At 43.8% G+C, this 25,005-nt stretch overlaps 1 protein-coding gene across 1 annotated transcript; it reads right to left on the bottom strand.

The window, feature by feature from the left end:
* Positions 1-5,449: 5,449 nt before the first annotated feature.
* Positions 5,450-24,716, bottom strand: LOC145355105 (uncharacterized). The gene is made up of 6 exons (XM_080206981.1): positions 24,556-24,716; positions 22,526-22,688; positions 14,820-14,913; positions 11,688-11,847; positions 11,442-11,594; positions 5,450-8,775 (listed from the first exon to the last, which is right to left on the bottom strand). The coding sequence occupies exons 2-6, from the start codon at positions 22,660-22,662 to the stop codon at positions 8,600-8,602; spliced, it is 720 nt and encodes a 239-aa protein (XP_080063107.1). The 5' UTR covers positions 22,663-22,688; positions 24,556-24,716; the 3' UTR covers positions 5,450-8,599.
* Between the last annotated feature and the right edge of the window lie 289 nt (positions 24,717-25,005).

The following is a 25,005-nucleotide window of genomic DNA, read 5'->3' as shown; positions in this document are numbered from 1 at the left end:
TCGGGTGACCAGAACTGTACATTGTTTCTCTACCAGCTTTTCAAAACTCAACCTTAGCTCCACTTCTGACACCACGTTACCAGCTCATAGGCAACAGTCTTCCTAGTGTAACATCTTCATTGAACTGAATGCAAGATGGCTACCCCACATCCCCCCCCACCCCCAGACATTTTCTGATGGCAGATGTCACATGATTATAGCAAGCCAGATAAAATACTTAGCATTGATTGTGTTTCAAAGCGTAGACATATCCATTTGCTGTACAGAAGGTTTTTCCTCTGTTTGACATGTCCTCTATCTTACCATCAGGAGCAGAATGGGAAATCCATTCATATCTAAACATATTTTAAATGGAACAGTAACCTGGTTTCAAGGTGAAAGTCTCAAGGTGGTCCATGTGTAAGAAAAAGTAGACCTTTGAATCTGAAATACAGAAAAAGGTTTTTTGATCTAGTTTCCAATTGATTTGTAAACATCACCTCTCCTTTAAAGATGTTGGGCACTTGCACTCTTGGCAATGTGGACAGCATGGTGGCACAGTGGTTAGCACGGCTGCCTCACAGCGTCAGGGACCTCAGTTCGATTCCTGGCTTGGGTCGCTGTCTGTGTGGAGTCTGCACGTTCTTCCAGTGTCTGCGTGGGTTTCCTCCGGGTGCTCTGGTTTCCTCCCACAGTCCGAAAGACATGCTGGTTAGGTGCATTGGCCCTGCTAAATTCTCCCTCAAAGTACCCGAACAGATGCTGGAGTGTGGCGACTAGGAGATTTTCAGTGTCTTAATCACAGCATTGATGTAAACCTACTTATGACACTAATAAATAAACTTTTAAAACAGAGTTTCTGCTTTGTGTCCAATTATAATTCGAGTGCAAATTATATTCAAACAGCACAGAAAGAGGGCCTTTGGCCAATGAGTGTTTTATACAGCTCTATCATAACCTCCCTGTTCTTATATTCCATGCCTTGCCTAAGTATCTCACAGGCTTTCTTATCCACCTTATCTACTTATCCTGTTGCCTTCAGGGATCTTTGGACATGCACCACAAGCTCCTTCTAGTCCTCTGTACTTCCTAGTGTCCTATCATTCATTGTGCATTCCCGGTCTTGTTAATTCTCCGAAAATATATCATCTCACACTTTCCAGGGTTAAATTCCATTTGTCACGGTTCTGCCCATCTGACCAGCCCTTCTATATATAATCCTCTAATCTAAGGATTTCCTCCTCACTATTCACCACACCACCAATTTCCGTGTCAGCTGCGAACTTACTGATCATATCTCCTACTTTAATGTCTAGATCATCAGTGTACACCACAAAGAACAAGGGATCCAGCACCGATTACTGCAGTACGCCACTGGACACAGGCTTCCAATCACAGAAACAACAACCTTTGACCATTGCCCTCTGCCTCCTGCAACTTGCGCTAGTGTTCAGTAGTGATTTTCTGCTGAAGTGTCCACTCAAACTCATCTGTACAGCGCTGAACTTAAAATCTGCGACAATCAGGCAGCATTTTAGAAAGTCGCTTTTAAAAAAACATTATAAAATAATCCTTAATATATTTAAGAGCAATAACCTGGTGCAGCTGTATTATTGCAGCTGAAAATGAGTGAACACAAAATAAATATTTCAATCAGCAAATGTCAACACGTGCGAATACTTTGCTTTAAATAACTGAAAATGACTTTAAAAACTGTGCAGAATTATTAGATTTAGAATTATAAAATCCTACACTGCAGGAGGGGGCCATTTAACCCATCAAGTCTGCACTGACCACAATCCCATCCAGGTCCTATGCCTATAATCCCTTTACCTTTTAGCTATTCCCCTGCCATCAAGGGGGAATTTAGCACAACCAATCCACTTAACCCGCACATTTTTGGACTGTGGAAGGAACCAGAGGAAACCCATGCAGACACAGGGAGAATGTATAGACCCCACACAGACAGTGACACATGTCGGGAATCGAACCCGGGTCCCTGGCGCTGTGAGGCAGCGGTGCTAATCACTGTGTCACCGTGCTGCCCAGATTTACAGGTGGTAATCTGTTTCTTACCATGTTTGTTAGTACTATTGTGCCTAAAAAAAAATCCAGCTTCATTTAAGCTCCCTGATCACCAGAAAATGCAGGTAATGGGAATTCTCAAGTAATATGGGGCTTAATAACAATTCATTCATGGCAACTGGGCATCGCTGGCTGGGGCAGCATTTATTGCTCATCCCTGATGGCATTTAATAGTCAACCACATTGCTGCTGATCTGGAATCACACGTAGGCCAGACCAGGTAAGGACGACAGATTTCCTTCCCCAAAGGACATTAGTGAACCAGGTGGGTTTTTCCGACAATGGTTTCACTGTCATCAGTAGATTCTTAATCCCAGATATTTTTTATTGAACTCAAATTCCACCATCAGCCGTGGTGGGATTTGAACCCGGGTCCCCAGAACATTAGCTGGGTTTTGGGATTAATAGTCTAGCGATAAAATCACTAGGCCATCGCACCCCAAGGCATAGTCACCTGCTCTGATTTAGAAGCCATTTTACAGGTAGTTTGTGGCAAGTTACATGCTTTTAAAGTGCTTTGGTGGCAAGACAATGATCTGAGGTTTTAAGAGAGAATTTCTTCAGGTGAAGCTGCAGTTTCCAGAAGATCGGCTTGAAGGAACCAAAGTCAGGGACATCTTTATGAGTATCAGTTTCAATTTTGATAAGGCTGGCGGAGCAGCTCAGTGCTGTCTAAAGGTAAGGGAAAGTACATTAGAAATTAAAATGTTGCCCAATTTCAATCAGGCACATTATGCTGCTCCCCACACAGGTGAAAGGTCAATGCTCCACCACCCCAGTGTGAACCACTGCTTATCTTGGCCATAAAGATTTTCATGTTCTGCATCATGACTTACAAAACGTTCTGTAAAATTAAAACACAAACGAATTTCAGTACACTTCAAACAGATGCTCTGGAATAAATCTCATGCTGTGTAAGCTTGGGGTGGCACCGTGGTTAGCACTGCTGCCTCACAGTGCCAGGGACCCGGGTTCAATTCTGGTCTTGGATCATTGTCTGTGTGGGGCCTGTACGTTCTCTCCGTGTCTGCGTGGGTTTCCTCCAGGTGCTCCAGCTTCCTTCCACACCCCAAAGATGTGTGGATTGATTGGCTATGCTCATTGGTGTGAGGGGGATTAGCTGAGTAGATATGCTGGGTTGCAGGAATGGGGTTTGGGTGGGATTGTCGTCGGTGCAGACTTGATGAGCCAAACAGCCTCCTTCTGCACTTAGGGACTCTATCCTAAGTTATTTAATGAACACTCAGCCCAAGCTACCACTGCCATTAGTATTTCTCAGTTTAAGTGAAAGTCATAGAATGATTACAGGACCAGTACCAATTCTGACAAGAACTTGTCTGCCAGCTGATTCTGCCAGAGTTCAGTTGCTGCCTGGAGCTGTTTAAAGACAGAAGTCTGTTCTCTCCCTTGCCACAAAATCTCTCTGGAAGCTCCAAGGCTGTTAACCCAGGTTAGAGCAAGTATATCTATGATTGCTAACTATGTTTAAAGTAGGTTTTAAGTTTGTAGGAAGAATGTTGCTTATGGGAACTGAAAAAATGATAAGTTGGAAGTCAAGAGTTTTTTAAAGTTCGCAGAACATTATAGAATCCCTACAGTGCAGGAGACCATTTGGCTTACTGAGCCTGCACGGACAACAACCTCACCCAAGCCTTATCGCCATAACCCCATACATTTACCCTGCTAATTCCCGTGACTTAAAGGGCAATTTAGCATGTCCAATTAACACATCTTTGGAGTGGAGGAGAAAACCGGAGCACCTGAAGGAAATCTATGCCGACACAGGAAGAACATGGAAACTCCACACAGACAGTAACCCGAGGTTGGAATTAGACCTGGGTCCCTGGCACTATGGGGCACCAGAGATAGCCACTGTGCCACCCTGCAGATAAACCACTTCATTTTGTTAGACTCATGCTTAGATTGTGTTATGGATAAAGCTTGTTATGACAAAAGATCCCTAATTAGAAGCATAGAAGATAGGAGCATGAGGAGGCCATTCAGCCTTTCTAGCCTGCTCTGCCATTCATCCCCATTATGGCTGATTGTCCAACTCAACAGCCTAATCCTGCTTTCTCCCCAGAACCTTCAATCCTGTTTGCCCCAAGAGTTTATATCCAGCTGCTTTTTGAATCCATTCAACGTTAATCAGTGAAATTACCTCCTGTGCCAAAATAGAGGAATAGTTGGGGTCTAGTCTTGCTTCATAATATACTCGGGGTTTTGATCCAGAACCGTTACAGAATTCTCAGCTGGGACTCACTTGGACTATCTACAATGAGGTTTGAACACTGCACAGGTTTATTTGGAATCACAAGCTTTCAGAGCTTGTGAATGATGAAGGAGCAGTGCTCCGAGAGCTCATGATTCTAAATAAACCTGTTGAGATTTTAACCTGGAGACTTCTTCACTCCAGTCCAACGCTGGCATTTCCACATCGCCTCTAATTCAGATAGAGATGGCAACTCAAAGGCGCACCCGTCGCGCGTGGCACAGCAGTTAGCACTGCTGCCTCGTAGTGCCACGGATCCGGGTTCGATTCCCTGCTTGGGTCCCTGTCTGAGTGGAGTCTGCACATCCTCCCCGTCTCCGCATGGGTTTTCTCAGGGTGCTCCAGTTTCCTCCCACAGTCCGAAAGATGTGCTGGTTAGATGGATTGGCCATGCTAAATTCTCCCTCAGTGTACCCGAACAGGCGCCAGAGTGTGGCGACTGAGGGATTTTCACAATAACTTCATTGCAATGTTAATGTGAGCCTTACTTGTGACACTAATAATTTTAAACACTCATCACAAGAGATAAAAAGTTGAAGACTACTGGCTACTATTTATTTAGCATTAACATTCACTTAAATATAACTAGTTCCACAGTATTCGTGAAGTGAGTGTCACCTTCTATCTGCTGTGAAATGTTTTGGACATTTTACTGCATTAAAGATGTTATAGAGATCTGAACTGCTGTTGTTGTTGAAATTGCTGCTGTAATATAGACTGTGCCACAATCTGAAATTGAGTCTTCATCCTAGACAGACCTTGGAAAAAAAATTGCTCTCTACAGCCTTCACTTTAGACGACTCCTACATCTAATGCTCCACAATGGGTTGAATAAAGTTCGTGGACACGACCTTGCAAACTCCCCACACTTTGTATTCAACCGAAGCATTTTATTAGAAATTACATATATTCTCTGTACTTTATTTAAAAAAAAACTTCAGTGCAAGTGAGATGAAAAGGATGTTAGAATAAATGTCCATTTTAAAGAAGTCAGCTGGAAAACTATGATTTATGAATCAGTGCTATTAAAGGTCACCATTTCTACTGCATGAATCCACTGTAGAGAGAATGCGTCACTGGTGATTGTGTGGTGTTACATTAAACTTGGGAGCATAGAGAAACACCAATTTATTGAGACGTCAGGCACAAAGTGATCATATCACTGAGTACAAAATAAGGGAAACATGTTGTTGCGTTATGAAGCAAAGCAGAAGTAACACCAGGTTTTGGAGCGGCAAAATATTCTCAAATCAGGAATTTGGAAAATACAGCAAATTCGGTCGCAGTGAACAGCTGAGTTAAAAACTGCACTGAGATAGTGATTCCAAGGCAGTTCACTTCCTGGGGATCGCAGCAGCACAAACAAACTGGAGAATATCCTCTCCTGAGCACTGCGATTGTGTTGGATGGTCTACAGAGATTTTACTTTTAATATACTGAAAGATCTTCAATCAAACAAACTTTTTTTTTTCGTTAAAGCTGTTTTTTCACTGTGCTGGGATTTCTTGTGGGCAGTGGCCTGGAATTTATCAAAGGACAGAGGGTGTCAGAGGTAACAGTTTGTCCTTGGCAGGGAGGAGTTCTTTACAGATTTTTGGAGCCAGTGTTCCTTACCTGGACATTGGAAGGTAAACAATATGCACTTAAGGAGCCTAAATATGGTGCTGTCTGGAGTGACCAATACCACTAAAGTAAAAAAAAGTTTATTTATCAGTCACAAGTAAGGTAATTAACACTGCAATGAAGTTACTGTGAAATTCCCCTAGTCGCCAAATTCCGGCGCCTGTTTGGGTCAGTGCACTTAACCAGCATGTCTTTCAGACTGTGGGAGGAAACTGGAGCACCCGGAGGAAACCCATACAGACACGGGGAGAATGTGCAAACTTCACACAGACAGAGATCCAAGCCGGGAATTGAACCTGGGTCCCTGACTCTGTGAGGCAGCAGTGCTAACCACTGTGCCACCCTCAACTCTGGCTTTATTCGATTGGCCTAATCGAACAATACAATTGGGGTATCTGATCAATTCATTGGCTGGTTGCAAAGGAACCTTTGGAGTTTTAACTCTGCTAACAGAAGGAGTTTGTTCAGAAGGTAGTGTGAAGAACCTGGGGATCGAGCTCACATAGAGAGCCAACATCTGGGAGAAGAGGAGAACCAAGGTCTGAATCCCTGTGACAACAAAACCCTGACCAGGTTTTAATTGCAAGTGCAAATCAACTTTAAGTAACAAATAGTGAGTATTTGGTTTATACATTGCAAATATTTACTGCTGTTTAAGTAGCTATAGAATAAAGGAAATTGTGTTTAAATATTTAAAGTTGACTTTGTCTCTTGATTCATTATAGAGGTTAGAACACACAGGTTTGTGCAATCTTCATTGCTTCAGATTGCACACTTCAGCCCCACGTACTTGTGGAAAAATAATCACCATCTGCCGCACTTTAAATTGCGGCATGATTTTAACAGGGGGTGAATGGATTTCGTGTGAGTTAAAGTTGGGGACCTGAGTTTCTGATGGTTTCGGCTGAAGTGAAACTTTTTTACGGAGTGCAAAATCAGTGACAACAAATGGAACATAGGAGGAAGCTGCTGGCGTGAAGTACTTTGTGAATGGGGACAACAATTATCAACGATGGAGATATAATTTACTGCTCTCAACAAGACAGTGCATTTGGTCCCATTATAAGCAGCACTGCCCAAGAGTTGTCAAAATGATCTTTGTGTTTTTGTCACATTGATGACACTGCTGAACATTTACATGGTAAAAGGAGTTAAATTTTTATACTTACACTTTGTGCAAAATCTTTAGTTTATTTGTAGCTGTGTATTTTAGAATCAGTAACATGCAATCATCTCTTCAAAGTTGTCATTTTGCACACAAACCTGGAGCATCCATAGAAACAGCACAGTGGTTACCACTGCGGCCTCACAGCACCAGGGACCCGTGTTCGATTTCGGCCTTAGATCACTGTCTGTGCAGAGTTTGCACATTCTCCGGGTGCCCTGGTTTCCTCCCACAGTCCAAAGATGTGCAGGTTAGGTTAAATTGCTCCAAGTGTCCCAGGATGTATATGTTAGAGGAATTAGCGGGGCCAATATGTGGGGTTTCAGGGACAGGGCCTGGGTGGAATTGTTGTTGGTGCAGGCCTGATGGGCTGAATGGTCTCCTTCTGCACTGTAGGGATTGTCTAAGCTGCAGGAAACAGTCAATCTATTATGCTAGAAATCATATAATTCATTCAGATAATCTACTCTGATTCACTTTTTTGGGTGTCCCTATTTTATCTCATTTCTTAGCTGTACCGGTGGATCTTCTATAACATTATCCGAGGTGTGCTGCAGGACACTGACAAGAGCATATGTCATGAGATACGCAATGCATTATTTTCTGTCAAAGTGGGGACATTTTTAACCTAGTCTGCCCCTTTAAGGCCACAAATCAAATTTCTCAAAAGCTATATGGGAAGTCAATTAATGGTTACACATTCTTGGTGATTCCCAGTGTGCAGTTCCTTGTAAAGCTCTATCCGTTTGAGAGTGGGCTGGCTACTCAGATCAGAATGACTGACTTTCTTCAGACATTTTTCAAAATTGCTCCTGAATCATTGATAAGTCATTTATCCGACCATTGGGATCGTTTCACCATTTTTGAGCCAATTAGGTCACAATGCATAAATTTTACAACGACACTGTCAATGTGGCACAGTGGTTAGCACTGCTGCCTCACAGCTCCAGGGACCTGGGTTTGATTCCTGGCTCGGGCCACTGTCTGTGTGGAGCCTGCGCGTTCTCCCTGTGTCTGCGCAGCTTTCCTCCAGGTGCTCCTGTTTCCTCCCATAGTCTGAAAGATGTGCAGATTAGGTTGATTGGCCATGATAAATTGTCCCTTAGCATCAGGGAGATTAACAGGGTAAATATGTGGGGTTACGGGGATAGGGCCTGGGTGGGATTGTTGTTGGTAAAAGCTTAATGGGCCAAATGGCCTGTTTCTGCGTTGTAAGGGTTCCATGACATTGAAGTAACTGGGATTAATTAGATGCAAGAGTATATAAATAGCGGGAATGATTTCTATGCTGCAGGATGCTGAGGGATAATAACATTGATTGCCATTCTTCAGCATTCAACATCACTCTCTACTGTCTGATCTTACTGCATAGGTTCAAGCCTCAGGACTGTTTATTTCACCAACCCAAATGTGTGATGCTGGAACTGAATTTCTTTTACTCGTGACGTGGCTGTTTTCAAGGCTTGACAAGCTCATCATTGCGTTTTCTGTCTTTTCACAGCTCTTGGCCTTGTGTCCTTTTCTTTGTCCACTGTTTTGCTCTGACGCAGTACGATATCCTTCAGCAACGAGGGTTTAATCCGTTGGGCCACTGCCCAGGTCCAAAGACACAGTTCGATTCTGTGAGGGGTCCAATCCTTCACTAAATCATCTGTAGAGGGTGAACCCATAATAAAGTGTCTGTGATTCTGCTCTTCATAAATGCAGCCAGCAACTTACAAGTTATGGAAAACTTACTTAAAACCCATCATTAGCTCATGGAGAGACCAAGCATTTTCATGTTACATAACACAGGAGCACAAGCCATCACTGCATAATACATTCCCTTTTAATAGAACAACACCGCTGAGTACAGCATGTCTCAAATGGAAGGTATAAAACCTCACACTAAGAGGTGAAACATTTTAGATCCACAGCTACTGCATTTATAATGCAACCTCTCATTTACTTCCTATTATTCTGTAGAATTCTGGTAGGTTTATCTTTGAAGATCAGGGTTGTAATCATCAGCCATCACTTAAACACCATTTACTTTGTAAATCTAGTGATGTCCAAGGTACCATCAGAGGTGTCCAAGTAAGGAGGAAATTAATAGGGAAGCTTGCTCAAACTAGCCTCTGAAAATGTGTTCAGAATCAGAGCATTGCAGTGCAGTCATTTAATCTCTTACAGCAATCCCGTTAGTCCCACTTCCCTGTTCTGTCCCTACATCCCTGTATTTTTTTTAAGTATTTAATCCAATTCCCTTTTCGACCTGTATCCACCACCTTATCATTCCAAATCCTAAATGTATGCTGCGAGGTTTCCCACATGTCACTTCAGCTTCTTTGACAATCACCATAAATCTAACCCCTTTAGTTATCAACCCTTCAGCAATTTGAAATAATTTATCTTCAGTTAAGGTTTATTTATTAGTGTCACAAGTAGGTTTATATTAACACTGCAGTGAAATTACTGCGAAAATCCCCTAGTCGCCACACTCCAGTGCCTGTTTGGGTACACTGAGGGAGAATTTAGTACGGCCAATGCACCTAACCAGCACATCTTTTGGACTGTGGGAGGAAACCCATACAGACACAGGGAGAACGTGCAGACTCCGCACAGACACTGATCTAAGCTGGGAATCGAATTCGTATCGCTGCTGCTGTGAGGCAATAATGCTAACCATTGTGCTGCCCTGTTTGTTCTATCTAAACTTACTCAATCTTTGTGATTTTAAACACTTCTTTCAAATTCCCTCTTGGTTTTCTCAACTCCAAGGACAGCAATCCCAGCTTCTCCAGCCCATCTACGCTGGTACAGTGGTTAGCACTGCTGCCTCACAGCACCAGGCACCCAGATTCGATTCCCGGCTTTGGTCACTGTCTGTATGGAGTTTGCACAACTCCCTGTGTCTGCGTGGGTTTCCTCCGGAGGCTCTGGTTTCTTCCCACAGTCTGAAAGATATGCTGGTTAGGTGTACTGACCTTGCCAAATTCTCCCTCAGTGTACTGGAGTGTGGCGACCAGGGAACTTTCACACTAACTTTACTGCAGTGTTAATGTAAGCCTACTCACGGCACTAATAAATAAACTTTAAACTTTAAAACTGCAATTCCACATTCCTTCTGAAGTTTCATTGAATTTTTTTCTGTATCCTCTCCAGAGTCTTCATTATCTTCTCTTAAACTGTGATGCCGAGATTTAGACGGTACTCCAGAGGGAGCCAAACTAATATTTTACATAGCTTTACCATAATCTCCAACCTGTTGTTCATATTTACTCACCGCTTCTTTCTATTTTTCCAAATTTAGTGCCATTTGCAAATTTCAGAACTGTGTCCTGTTGTTCACAGTTCAAGTTATTGGTGCATATTGAAAACAGTGGTCCTGTTACTGAACCCTGGGCAACTGCACCATCTACCCTGTTCAATACAGCTTTTCACTACAACTGTTATCCATCTGCTACTGCCCTTTTTATCCAAAGGGCTTTAGTTTTGCTCCTTTGCGGCACTTTATCAAACACCTTTAGAAGGTCTAGATACTAGACCAAAGAGATCCAAAGCTTAGCCCCACTTTTCTCAAGTCCATAATATCACATCGGAGTAGGTCAGAGATGTGTGGCTAAAGGAAGGGAGATCCTGTATTTATAAAACATCACTCGTAACCACAGGAAATTGGAAAATTCTTCACAGACAATTAGTTACTTCTGAAGCATAGTCACTGTTATACTATGGAAAAACAGCAGCTCCACACTGATCAAGACTCAAATCAAGGCAGTGGCAATTTCAGCACTGCTCTACTGGGACAGCACGGTGGTTAGCACTGCTGCCTCACAGCACCCAAGAACTCGGGTTCAATTCCTGGCTTGAACCACTGTCTATGTGGAGTTTGCCCATTCTCCTCGTGTCTGTGTGGGTTTCCTCCAGATGCTCTGGTTTCCTCTCACACTCCAAAGATGTGCAGGTTAGGTGGATTAGTCATGCTAAATTGCCCCTTAGTGTCAGGGGGACTGGCTCGGGTAAATGCATGGGGTTGTAGGGATAGGACCTGGGTTGGATTGTGGTTGGTGCAGACTCGATGGGTCAAATGGTCACTTGCTGCACTGCAGGATCCAGTGCGTACACTACAAGCATACAACAGCCTGCTCCCAGCTCTTACTCAACCACCAATTGCTGTCGCGAGTTACTCACCATACAAAGTTGGGCCTTTGCAAGAAAACGTTCAAGCCAATGTATAACAACATTAACTCCTGGCATATTTTCAGCTATATTACAAAGACAGCAGGATTCCCTTCGGTGTACAGCAACTGAAGAGCTGTGAAAACAGGAGAAACTTACTCTTGTTGAGTTGTTTTGTGCATTCCTTCACTTTATCCAAGTACAGGATGTAATGTTTAAGTGTGTACTTAATGGGAACCAGGCCTGGGATTGACTCCACTGCTTCGTCAGCCATGAACGCACATTCTTGAGGTGCACCGGCCACCAGCACAGCTAAGTGTAATTGAGAAAAAAGCTTCCATTAGAATACAATTAGGCCGAGTGAATGAGTGATGCAAATAATCAGACAAGTGTTTTCTTTGCTACCTGATGCAGTAGCAGGTCCTACAGCTTTGAGTTTACTGATCTCTGTGATTGCAGCTGAGATGTCGGGAAGCAGCTTGAAGGCTTTCCGTGTGCAGTCCTCCACGGTGTCAGTGGGATTACTCATCACCATCTGCTGCAGCGTTGGGCGGAACTTTCCCCTCTGCGAATAAAGAGAGAGAAAAATCAAACTAAAATGGACTTAAGCTGAATGATTTCACTTAAATTGAAAGGCTTTAAATAAGCAACTGGGTCATCTCAAATATTGAGTCCACATCATAGCCAGCTACATTTATAGACAACACAGCTTCCCACCCTGGTCACATTACATCTGCACAGTACATTTCTTTTAAGACAACCTGACATCGTGGGACATTACATATATCACTGTCCTCCTCCCACACCTACATACACAAGGTTCACTAACTGTAGCCAGATTATAGATTAGCCAGAATATCTCTTTTATGAAGATATGCTGGCACACCACAAGAATGGTAGGTCTAGTTCCAAGGTTACAATATATAAATGTGAAGATATTTCAGGCTCATGTACATTTTTATATCGCAAAGGAGAGGGGCATTCTGTAGCAGACTGCAGTCCAGCAGGAAATTGGGCCAAACTCTTGTGAATGGTTTTCAACTAAAATAACATCAACTGAGGAAACAGAAGTGAGAGTGGCACAGTGGTTAAAATCAGAGCATCCCTACAGTACAGAAGGAGGCCATTTGGCCCATTGAGCCTGCACCAACAACAATCCCACCCTATCCCAGTAAACCCACATTTTTACCCTACTAACCCCCCCAAAACTAGGGTCAATTTAGTACGGCCAATCAACCTAACCCACATCATTGGACCGTGGGAGGAAACCGAAGCACCCGGAGGAAACCCATGCAGACACACAGAGAATGTGCAACTCCATACAGACAGTGACCCAAACTGAGAATCGAACCCGGGTCCCTGACCCTGTGAGACAGCAGTGCTAACTACTGTGCCACCATATTCTTTCATGGGATGTGGGCATCACTGGCTGGGCCAGCATTTATTGCCCATCCCTGAGGGCATTTAAGAGTCAACCACATTGCTGCGACTCTGGAGTCACATGATTCCCTTCCCTAAAGGACATTAGTGAACCACAATCTCAGTTGAATTAGTTTACCACATTCAACAATTTCATAGTCATCATGAGACTTTTAATTCAAGATTATTTTTACCGAATTCAATTTCACATCTGCCATGGTGGGATTTGAATCAGGGTCCCCAGAGCATTACCCTTGGTTTCTGGATTACTAGATTACCAGTCTAGTGACAATACTACTATGCCACCATCTTCCCTTTTAAGATAGCACCTTACAAAGAGGTATGTGAGATACCAGATAATACAAGAATGGTCAGTGTGATCTCCTGGCTGTGATGTTGACTTCCAAAAGGGTTTTCCAGGTTTTGTTCTATTATTGGCCTTGGATTTTTATTTCATTTTTCCCTGAGGGGATACCAATAATGGTCCCTGGAAGGATAGAGGATTTTAGTTCAGTTGGACACTATGGTTGGTACAGGCTTGGAGGGCCGAAGGGCCTGTTCCTGTGCTGTAATTTTCTTTGTTCTAATCAGGGCATGTTTTCTACATGAGTTTTTCTTCTGCCGGTCATCTTTACAACACCAGGAATGACTGGATAATGAGTAAACCCCAGGTACTGCCACATGGTCTGTTGCATTGCACACTTGCAAACATGGGCTTCTGAAACCTAAATACACAATGGACAAAACAGAAGGCAGATCCATAGGGAAACATCATCCACACAATAACACAGCATTTGAGTCTGTACAAAATTTTTGTTCGTTTTCAGAGTGTGGGGTTGTGAGCCTCCTTGTCTAAATGGAAATTTTGTATTCATAGAGCAGCTAATGACATCCTCAGGACTTTAGGGGGAGCAGAAGGAACAAATAATAATTAACAGTAATGTTATTAAAGACTGTGAAGAATGGAAGGAAGTTATATCAGGTTTTAATCCTACCACAAACATTAACAACAATCAAAAGAGGGGAATTTCTCTGTCACTCTGTCCATAGTTAGTCTGTGAATGACCTCTCGCTGTAAAGAACAAAGAAAATTACAGCATAGGAACAGGCCCTTCAGCCCTCCAAACCTGCCCTGACCATGCTGTCCAACTGAAATAAAACTCGCTGACCCTTCCAGGGACCATATCTCTCTATTCCCATTGTATTTATGTATTTGTCCAGATGCCCCTTAAAACTCACTATCATACCTGCTTCCACTACCTCCCCCGGCAGCGAGTTCCAGGCACTCACCACCCTGTCTAAAAAACTTGCCTCGTACATCTCTTTTAAACCTTGCCCCCTAATAATTGACTCTTCCATTTTGGGGAAAAGCTTCTGACTATCCACTCTGTCCGTGCCCCTCATAATCTTGTAGACTTCTATCAGGTCGCCCTTCGACCACATTGTTCCAGTGAGAACAAACCAAGTTTCTCCAACCTCTCCTCATAACCAGGCAACATCCTGGTAAATCTTTTTCTGTACCCTCTTCAAAGCCTCCACATCTTTCTGGTAGTGTGGTGACCAGGATTGAACACTATATACCAAGTGCAGCCTAACTAAGGTTCTATAAAGCTGCAATATGACTTGCCAGTTTTTAAACTCAATAAATAAAGGCTAAGCTGAAGGACCTCGCAGCACATCAAGCATGACTGATCAGGAATCTCTCCCACTTTTACCACCTGTCATTGACATGTTAGAAGGATTAACAAAGAAACCTTTCCACAGCTAACACGCCCTGGACAGGGGCTTGATGCTGAAGCTCCTGGCTCAGAGGTTACTCGCTTGATCTCAAGACCTCTCCTTTCACCCTGTAAAAAGGGTGTCTTCCCTCAGAAGGCCTGGTCAAGGGGTAACACCTCTCCGTAACAGCAAACCACAGACTCAAAAGTGCCAGGTTTGATCCTAGCCTGTGTGAAGATAGTGATCTCAGGCTAGGAATAACTAAACTCTATTCCCTAAGGCATGGAGAATGGAGAAGAAATATGTGTTGAATGTCACATCGTGATACACAAACACCCTGAAACAAACTTGATTTTTATGACATTTAGTACTTAAATCCAGCACTACCAGCAGACTTACTGTCAGTTTCCATTCCATCAACTGAACCAGCTCGGCATGAGTGAGGTATTTCTCTCTGCGACTACAAACAGCCCTCGGTAATTCTTCTTGATACCTGAATGAGAAAACGAAGTATTGGCCAAATCGCCCATAAATACCTGTCAGACCGAGTGAACGAGCAAGCATTTGAATTAAATTTCCCCTTCCCTGTCACAGGCCACACATCATTCACAAATACATTAAATTAAGTCGCAGCTATTTTTTATTTTTAGGCTGATGGCACTGTAATAGAGTAGGGAATTCTGTTGGTGTGTGTTACCTAATAGCCTTCGCAAATCACCAGCCATCTGGCGTGGTCCCTCTGCACCAACACTATAGTTATGAAAGCTCACCAATGCCTCTACTTTCTCAGGAGGCTAAGGAAATTTAGCATGTCCGCTACATGACTCTCACCAACTTTTACACATTCACCAGATACATCCTTTCTGGATGTATCACCCATTGGTATGGTTCCTGCCTTGTCTAAGACCACAAGAAACTACAAAGGGTTGTGAACAAAGGCCAATCCATCACGCAAACCAGCCTCCCATCCATTGGCTCTGTCTACACTTCCCGCTGCCTCGGAATCAAAGAACCCCACGCACCCTGGACTTACTCTATTCCACCTTCTTCCGTCGGGAAGAAGAAAGAAAATCTGAGATCACGTATTGACTGACTCAAGAACAGCTGCTTCCTTGCTGCCATAAGACTTTTGAATGGGCCTACCTCGCATTAAGTTGATCTTTCTCTACACCCTAGCTATGACTGTAACACTACATTCTGCACTGTCTCCTTTCCTTCCTTATGTATAGTATGCTTTGTCTATAGTGATCAAGAAACAATACTTTTCATTGTATCCCAATACACGTGACAATAACAAATCAAATCAATCAGTACATTCATTGTTCAATTGATCCAGTTAAATCCCAAAGAAAAAGTGCGTTTGGCTCCAGTGGGAAGAAACAGAGATGGGTCTTCATTCTCAGAGGATGGGTTGGTTACTGAAACTTTTAAAGAAAGCTGCGTTTGAATGGGATTTTTAAACAATGATTGTTGCATTTCCTGGACCTCGGGAGGTAAGTGGAGCTGGATCCATGCAATAAGTGCATTGCTTATGAGCTGGGAGCAGAATTAGTCCGTCCAGGTCTGAGAAATTTATCACTAACACCTTGCTCTACGATCTCCATGAACCGCAGACATTCACTGCAATCCCTGATCTCCCGCCTTAACTATCTCCTGGTGGGCTTTCCGAACAATTTCACTGCCAGTCTCCCAAATCTACCATTCCTAAGCTACAATTCATTCCAAATGAGAAAGCTAATTTCTTCACCCTTACAAAGGCTCATATTCCCATCACTCCTGCCCACATCAGGTGTGAAGTCTCACAACACCAGGTTAAAGTCAAGCGGGTTTATTTGGAATCATGAGCTTTTGCAGCATTGCTCTTGCATCAGGTGAGCGGATTTCTTACACTCCTCACTCACCCGACAAAGGAGCAGCGTTCCGATAGCTTGTGATCCCAAATAAACCTGCTAGACTTTAAGCAATAAAGAAAATGCTGGAAAATCTCAGTAGGTCTGGCAGCGTCTGTAAGGAGAGAAAAGAGCTGACGTTTCAAGTCCGGATGACCCTTTGTCAAAACTTTGTGATCAAGAAATTTAAAGTTTTAAAACTTTGACAGAGGGTCACCTGGACTCGAAACGTCAGCTCTTTTCTCTCCTTATTAATGCTGCCCAGACCTGAGATTTTCCAGCATTTTCTCTTTTGGTTTCAGATTCCAGCATCTGCAGTAATTTGCTTTTATCCACTGTTGGACTTTAACCTGGTGTTGCGAGATCCTTACTGTGCTCAACTCAGTCCAACACTGGCATCTCCACATCATCAGATTTTGTGTTACAACATTGAACATAGAACACTACAGCACAAACAGGCCCTTCGGCCCACGAGTTGCGCCGATCACATCAACACCTACCAATCTATAGACCTATCTATAACCCCCAATCTCATTAAATCCCATATACTCATCCAGAAGTCTTTTAAAAGACCCCAGCGAGTTCGCCTCCACCACCACTGACGGCAGCCGATTCCATTCACTCACCACCCTCTGAGTGAAAAACTTACCCCTAACATCACTTCTGTACTTGCCTCCCCGCACCTTAAATCTGTGTCCTCTCGTAGCGACCATTTCAACCCGGGGAAATAACCTCTGAGAATCCACCCTATCTATTCCTCTCAACATTTTATAAACTTCTATCAGGTCGCCTCTCAACCTTTGTCTCTCCAGGGAAAAGAGTCCCAGCTCCCTCAACTTTACTTCATAAGGCATGCCTCCCAGTCCAGGCAACATCCTTGTAAATCTCCTCTATACCCTTTCAATAGCTTCTACGTCCTTCCTATAGTGAGGCGAGTGTTGTGGAAAATCACCTTTACGATTCCTGTCCTTAACTTGAAATCCTCCCAGCCTTGTTTGTCCGCGTGTCTGTGACTTCCTCCAAACCCGTACCCTGAACTCTACCTACTTTTTATTCCCTCTGTTCCACTCTAGGCAATCACTCCTTCAGCCACCTTGTTCCCAATCTCAGCACACCGCTTTATCACCTCTCTGTTTGCTTCAAAACATCCTTATGACTATTTCCGAGTGTGAATTTGCTATTTCCTGAGTCTATTGTTTTGCACTCTGCTCTGTGTGTTTGGAGATGTATTTTTCCAAGTGAAGAGCACTGTAGAGATTTTAAATATTTTTCTGTCCTACAATGTGTTATAATAATGGAAGTTATTAATCACAACACTTGCCTGGCAGTTTTAAGTTAAGGCACATCATCTTCACTTTCCCTCTTCATTTTTTTAACTCAACACATTAGGATGTGGAGGATGCAATGAAAGAAAACATTGAATGGAAACTTTAAAATATATCGGATAAAATGCTCTTCTGCATAGAACAGTATTCAAATTCAGACTGCCAATTGCCCCAGTACTTTATCTTTTAAATTCAATTTTGGCTCATTCATTTGTTTTACTGTTTCAAGGCTTGAACAGATGGCTGAGCTCTATGACTGAATTCAAAAGCTTTAATATATTCAGTTCTAGAGAGTTTTTTTGACACAGTTGTGCAGTGCAGTCTCATTAGAAATGCTTGGTTAAACTCCAAATCCAGTGGATTCAGCTCAGCGGGGGTTGTTGATAGAGCTGTCAAGGGAAGTGAAAGTTTGGTTATTTTGACAGTTTTAGAATAAGTATAAATAGAATAACTCACCCCTCCAATCCCACACCCCTCCCCACGCCGTGCAGTAGCATTTGAATTATTTTGTTTATCAAGACAGTTTTAAATTTTTTAAAGTTAAATTTTAAATTAAATTTTAAAGTTTATTTATTAGTCACAAGTAAGGCTTACATTAACACTGCAATGAAGTTATTGTGAAATTCCCCTAGTTGCTACAATCCGGCGCCTGTTCAGGTAAATGCATCTAATCTGCATGTCTTTCAGAACGTGGGAGGAAACATGGGGAGAACCTACAAACTCCACACAGACTGAAACCCAAGCCGAGAATCGAACCCTGTGAAGCAGCAATGCTAACCGCTGTGCTACGTGCCGCCCGGAGAATCTAATGAGAGTCTAATAAGATGACAGTTCTTTTCAAGTGCATTTGAAGTACTATTTTTATTTTGACAGTTTTATGAGCATCTCAAAAAGTTCCCAATGTTCTGATAAGTGTTGGTGAGTTCTGTATATAGTGGATACTGGATGGGTGGGTATGGAGGGGTAAATAGAGGAGGCTAGAGTGTATGGATGAGGCCTCACACAACTACAGAACTGTGTCCATGTCTCCATGAGCACAATGGGCCTTCTAATATGTAGGTCTGCTTTATCATTGGCCTGCCTGCATTTCCACTTTAGACCAGACCGGACTTGAAATAAAGCAGACTTTTCAACATACAAAAAAACTAAGGGCTCTTTGAGGAGTTCTCACCCTCCATTCAACACAGAAACAGCTACAGCACGTGATCTATAATCCAAGTCTTTGGAGTAAAATCAAACTCTGCTCAGGATTGCAGAAGAGGGCTGGGACTTCTGTATACCGTCTTGTAGTCAATAAGATGTGGAAACAGTAACACTTTAGATACGCCTGCCAGCTAAGCCATTAACAAATGAAATCAGACTCCAGGCCTACAGACCCAACTCCAGGTTGTCCCTGACTCCCCACCTTGATATTTGAACTAATGAGCACAGCAAGATATGAGGTGGGATTGAGACATCAAGAAATTTAAAGGTTATTTATTAGTGTCACAAGTAGGCTTACATTAAAACCAAAAGACATAGGAGCAGAATTAGGCCATTCAGCCCTTCGAGTCTGCTCCACCATGCAATCATGGCTGATATTTTTCTCATCCCTATTCTCCTGCCTTTTCCCCATAACCCCTGATCCTCCTATTACTCAAGAACCTAGTTATCTCTGCCTTAAACACACTCAATGACCTGGCCTCCACAACCTTCTACGGCAAAGAATTCCACAGATTCACCACTCTCTGGCTGAAGAAATTCCTCCTCATCTCTGTTTTAAAGGATCATCCCTTTATCCTGAGGTTGTGCCCTCTGGTTCTAATTTTTCCGACTAGCGGAAACATCCTCTCCATGTCCACTCTATCCGGGCCTCGCAGTATCCTGCAAGTTTCAATTAGATTAAGAACATAAGAACATAAGAAATAGGAGCAGGAGTAGGCCATCTGGCCCTTCGAGCCTGCCCCGCCATTCAATAAGATCATGGCTGATCTGTCGTGGCTCAGTTCCACTTTCCCGCCCTCTCCCCATAACCCTTAATCCCCTCTCTTATCAAAAACCCATCAACCCGCTTCTTAAAAATATTTAGCGAGGCAGCCTCCACCACTTCAACGGGCAGAGAATTCCAGAGATTCACCACCCTTTGAGTGAAGAAGTTCCTCCTCAACTCCGTTCTGAACTGCCCCCCCTTTATCTTGAGGCTGTGCCCCCTAGTCCTACTGTCTTTTTTGAGCGGGAAGAGTCTTTCCACCTCTATCCTATCCATCCCATTCATCATCTTATACGTCTCAATGAGATCTCCCCTCATTCTTCTAAACTCTAACGAGTACAAGCCTAGTTTATTCAGCCTCTCCTCATAGCTCAACCCCCTCAACTCCGGTATCAGCCTAGTAAACCTCCTCTGCACTCCCTCCAAGGCCAAAATATCCTTGCGCAGGTGCGGCGCCCAAAACTGCACACAGTACTCCAGCTGCGGCCTCACCAATGCCCTATACAGCTGCAGCAAGACCTCCCTACTTTTATATTCAATCCCCCTCGCTGTGAAGGCCAGCATCCCATTCGCCTTCCTGACCACCTGCTGCACCTGCAGGCTGGGTTTTTGCGACTCATGCACAAGGACCCCGAGGTCCCTCTGCACCGTCGCCTGCTGCAGTTTTTCGCCACGTAAGTAATAGTCCTTCCTACCATTCTTCCTACCAAAGTGGACCACCTCACACTTGCCAACATTAAATTCCATTTGCCATTTCCTGGCCCATTCGCCCAGCCTATCTAGATCCTTCTGCAGACTCTCCACACCCTCCGCACAATTTGCCTTTCCCCCAATCTTGGTGTCATCAGCAAATTTCGACACCCTACACTCGGTTCCCTCCTCCAGATCATCTATATAAATGGTAAATAGCTGAGGCCCCAGCACCGACCCCTGGGGCACCCCACTAGTCACCAACCGCCAATCCGAATAGCACCCGTTGACCCCCACTCTCTGCCTCCTATTTGACAACCAATCCTCTATCCACGCTAACACCCTACCCCCAACTCCATGTCCTCTGACCTTCTGCAGTAACCTCTTGTGAGGTACCTTATCAAACGCCTTCTGAAAATCCAGAAAGACCACATCCACCGGCTCTCCTCTATCCACCGCCCTAGACACATCCTCATAGAACTCCAGTAAATTGGTCAGACACGACTTCCCTTTAATGAAACCGTGTTGCGTCTGCCCTATCAAGCAATTCCCTTCAAGATGCCTCGCAATTTCCTCCTTAATGACGGATTCTAACATTTTACCTACCACAGACGTTAAACTAACCGGCCTGTAATTCCCCGCCTTTTGCCTGGCACCCTTCTTAAACAACGGCGTAACATTAGCCGTTTTCCAATCCTCCGGCACTTCCCCGGAATCCAGCGACGTCTGGAAAATAACCACCAAGGCATCCACTATCACCTCCGCCATTTCTTTCAGAACCCTCGGATGCATTCCATCCGGTCCTGGGGACTTGTCCACAATCAGCCCCTCCAGTCTGTCGCGCACCACCTCTCTAGTAACAGTAATGTCATTAAGACCCTCCAGTCCTACCACCTTTCCATCGCTAACACCCGGCAAATTATTCACGTCCTCCTCCGTGAAGACAGAAACAAAAAAGTTATTCAAGACCTTAGCCATATCCCCATCCCCTACCACTAGGTCCCCTTTCTCATCCGCTAAGGGACCAACGTTCACCCTAGCCAGCCTCTTCCTTTTTATATATTTATAAAAACTCTTGCTATCCTTTTTTATATTAAGTGCTAGCCCAGCTTCATAGCTTCTTCTACCCTCCTTTATCAACTTTTTTGTCAATCTTTGTTGACATTTAAACCTTTCCCAATCCTCTTCTCGCCCACTGCTCTTAGCTACTCTAAATTCCTCCGCTTTTAATTTAACACTTTCCTTCACCTCCTTCGTTATCCACGGCTTATTACCTCTCTTCCTACTGTCCTTTTTAACCATCGGAATAAATTTCTGCTGAGCACCAAGAAAGATCTCCTTAAAGATCCTCCACTGCTCCTCAGCAGACCTACCTTCCAACGCGCTCCCCCAGTCCACATTCGCCAATTCTTCTCTCATCCTACCATACTCCCCTCTATTCAAACAAAGGACACGTGTCCGGGAACCCACTTTCTCCTCCTCCATCTGCAACAGAAACTCCACCATACAATGATCACTCTCTCCAAGAGGATCCTTCACCTCAAGGTCCCTAATTCTACCCGCCTCATTACATAGCACCAGATCCAAGATAGCTCGCTCCCTCGTCGGCTCCAACACACACTGTTCCAGGAAACTATCCCGGCAGCATTCCAAGAACTCCTCCTCGAGCCCACCTCGTCCAACATGGGTCGACCAATCAATATGCAGATTGAAATCCCCCATAACTTGCTTCCGGGAGTTTTACCCTTCTGCAAGGACTCGACGGCCTTGGTCAGCTCTTCCAGAGATACCGGTCTCTCCAGGCTGTCCCGCTCACCGTCGTCTAAGACCTGCGTGATAGACGACAGGAAAGACTGGGAGGCCGTGCTGTCTGATTCCCCCCTCATCCTTCTAAACTCTAATGAGTACAGACCCAGAGTCCTCAATCCTTCCTCATACGACAAGCTCTTCATTCCATGGATCATTCTGGTGAACCTCCTCTGGACCCTTTCCAAGGCCAGCACATTCTTTCTTAGATACAGGGACCAAAACTGCTCCCAATACTCCAAATTCACTGAAACGAAGTTACTGTGAATGGCCTGACTACCATCTCCAAGACAGATATCCAGTCTTTAGTTTCAGACCTGAGTGCGTGGTCAAAGTAGAAAAATAACAAGAGTTTTCTTCCTCTGCAAGATTTTGTCGTTCTCGCTTGGGTGGCTTCATCTAAATTACAAAAGATCCACTGCTCACCACTGATCCAGTGCAGCCAATTTGCCCGCTTTCCCTCCTTTGGATGCTGCCGTCTTTGCTTCAACCACATCCGAATAAATAGCAAACACAGATCTCCATACAGCAGGATCCTTGCAGTTATACAATTCTCCAGACATGGCTTCACTTTTCAAGCAGATTCAACCTGCAAATAAATTTATCATGTAAAATTAGTCCAAATTAGGTTTACATGCTTAAAACACTGCTGTACCAATCTCCACTGAGACCTAAACCTTTAAAGATTTGCCTGAACTGGGGGAAAAAACCTCAGGAAATGTATATATATTTTCCTTTGTGGAATCTGCTAGACTGCCCCATATTTTTTTTTATTTTAACTATTAGTCCCATGTCCTTTAAACAGTGGCATTTCGAGGACAACTCATGGGGGAATCAAGCCTGGGGGTCCCCAGGTTGAGTTTGAGTGATTTGAGCAGAACTTCAAGTAAATGAGCTAGCCATCAAGACCGATGAGAACGTTGTGACTCAGCAAGGTAAGCTGTAATAAAAAGCGAAATAATGCCGGAGGCTGGGAATCTGAAATAAAAGCAAAGTGCTAGGAAATGTTCTCTTTGGATGGGGAAACAGAGTTAATGCTTAGGGGGAGGTCATGGCCTAATGATATTAATCTAGAAACTCAGCTAATGTTCTGGGGACCCAGGTTTGAATCCTGCCACAGCAGGTGGTGGGATTTGATTTCAATAAAAAAATCTGGAATTAAGAATCTAATGATGAAACCATTGTCAATTGTTGTAAAAACCCATCTGGTTCACTAATGTCATTTAGGGAAGGAAATCTGTGTCCTTACCTGGTCTTCCCTTTGATTTGTTTTATTATTGTCACATGTATTAGTATACTGAAAGGTATTGTTTCTTGCACACTATACAAAGCATACTGTACATAGAGAAGGAAAGGACAGAGTGCAGAATGTAGTGTTACAGTGAAAGCTAGGGGGTAGTGAAAGAGGAACTTAATGAGGTAGATCCATTCAAACTCCAGAGCTGCAGCAATGTGGTTGACACTCAACTGCCCTATGAAATGGCCTAGGCAGACCGAGGGCCCAGGAACTGCAGAATACCCTCGACCTGCGTAACTGTGTGCCAATCTGAGCACTAACGGCACACAGAAATCTATTGAGGCATGTATATATTTTTAAGAACTGAAATGTAATTCTTGTAATTAGTACAAATATGTAAATATTTGAGACATGGATATAGTTTTTTAAGTATTGAAATGTAGACACTGTAATTTGGACAGATCTGTAAAAATGTTTTGATTCCACATTGCTTTGCTATTCGAAGCCCTGTACATTTGCAATGGATTACTTGAGATTTTTATGAATAAAGTATATTTTTGAAAAAAAAAACAAGCCACAAAGTTGTTCAAGAAGACAGCTCACCACCACCTTTTCAAGGGCAACTAGGGATAGGCAATGAATGCTGACCAAACCAGTGACACCCATATTCCACAAATGAATAGAAGTCCAGCATGGCTTTTCTTTGGAACCATTAATAAGTTGTAGGTTTTAAACTCTCCTCTGCCCTCAGGAAGGCCTGATGTAGACATGCCGGCACTGGACCGGGGTAAACACAGTGAGAAGTCTCACAACACCAGGTTAAAATCCAACAGGTTTATTTGATAGTAATCCCACAAGCTTTCGGAAACAGTGTTCCTTCGTCAGGTGTTTGGAAGCTTGTGGGATTACCATCAAATAAACTGGTTGGACTTCAACCTGGTGTTGTGAGACTTCTTACTCAGGAGGCCTCCAGACCTTACCTCATTTTGCAAGCCCACCCCCACCCCAGTTGGTCGTCCCGAGTGAGACAAACTTTTGCTCAAGGGCTGAAAGTTTGAAATTTGCGCCAAAACTCCCAGTAAACGAAATTCGACCTCAGATCAAACCCCAAAACTCGGAGTGTGAGGCGGAGGTTTGATTTGAGCCGCTCCAGTGAAGAGTTGTTCATTTAACGGACAAAATAGAAAAAGTGCCCATGAAATAAATGGGCTGCCAAAACCTTTCAGAACGGAGGATTCAACTCGACTCTGTCTTTCTGACGATCAGATTTACACCACTGATGTTTGCATTGTGAACCATATGTGGTTTAATTGATTGTTTTACGAGGTTATATTTAATTGGACTTAACCGCCGCTGAGAAAGGAGGAAATCCTCCATTAACAAAATGGCGGCGGCCAGGCTTCACTGGTGTGCCGCGCGCTTTGATTCCGTCACTCCTGGCGGCGCGGGGAGATGACATAACCGGACCCAAGCTTGGTCGCCCGCCCGTCTTCGGCGCGCCGAGATGATGTCAGCGGCCGCGCGACGTCACTGGCGGGCGCCGGTGAATGACGCGGCTGGTTACCTGCGGTTTGTACACAAACAGTGGCCGCCGCCGCTGCGGAGGAGGCTCCTTTCCCGGTCAGCTTCTCCCACCGCCCCGCTCCCGACCTCCGACCGGATCCACTGG

This window comes from Carcharhinus amblyrhynchos, chromosome 18 (assembly GCF_965287045.1).
Source record: "Carcharhinus amblyrhynchos chromosome 18, sCarAmb.v2.hapA, whole genome shotgun sequence".
Classification (NCBI taxonomy): Eukaryota; Metazoa; Chordata; class Chondrichthyes; order Carcharhiniformes; family Carcharhinidae; genus Carcharhinus; species Carcharhinus amblyrhynchos.
Note: the sequence above shows the minus strand (reverse complement) of the source record. Positions and strands in the feature narration are given on the sequence as shown.

Excerpts from the sequence above, each read along its gene's own strand:
- LOC145355105 (XM_080206981.1), bottom strand. The coding sequence starts at position 22,662 with ATGTCTGGAGAATTGTATAACTGCAAGGATCCTGCTGTATGGAGATCT. Across the intron at positions 14,914-22,525 it reads TTGGCTGCACTGGATCAGTG|GTATCAAGAAGAATTACCGA; the intron begins GTGAGCAGTGGA and ends TTTCTCATTCAG. Across the intron at positions 11,595-11,687 it reads AGGACCTGCTACTGCATCAG|CTGTGCTGGTGGCCGGTGCA; the intron begins GTAGCAAAGAAA and ends AATTACACTTAG.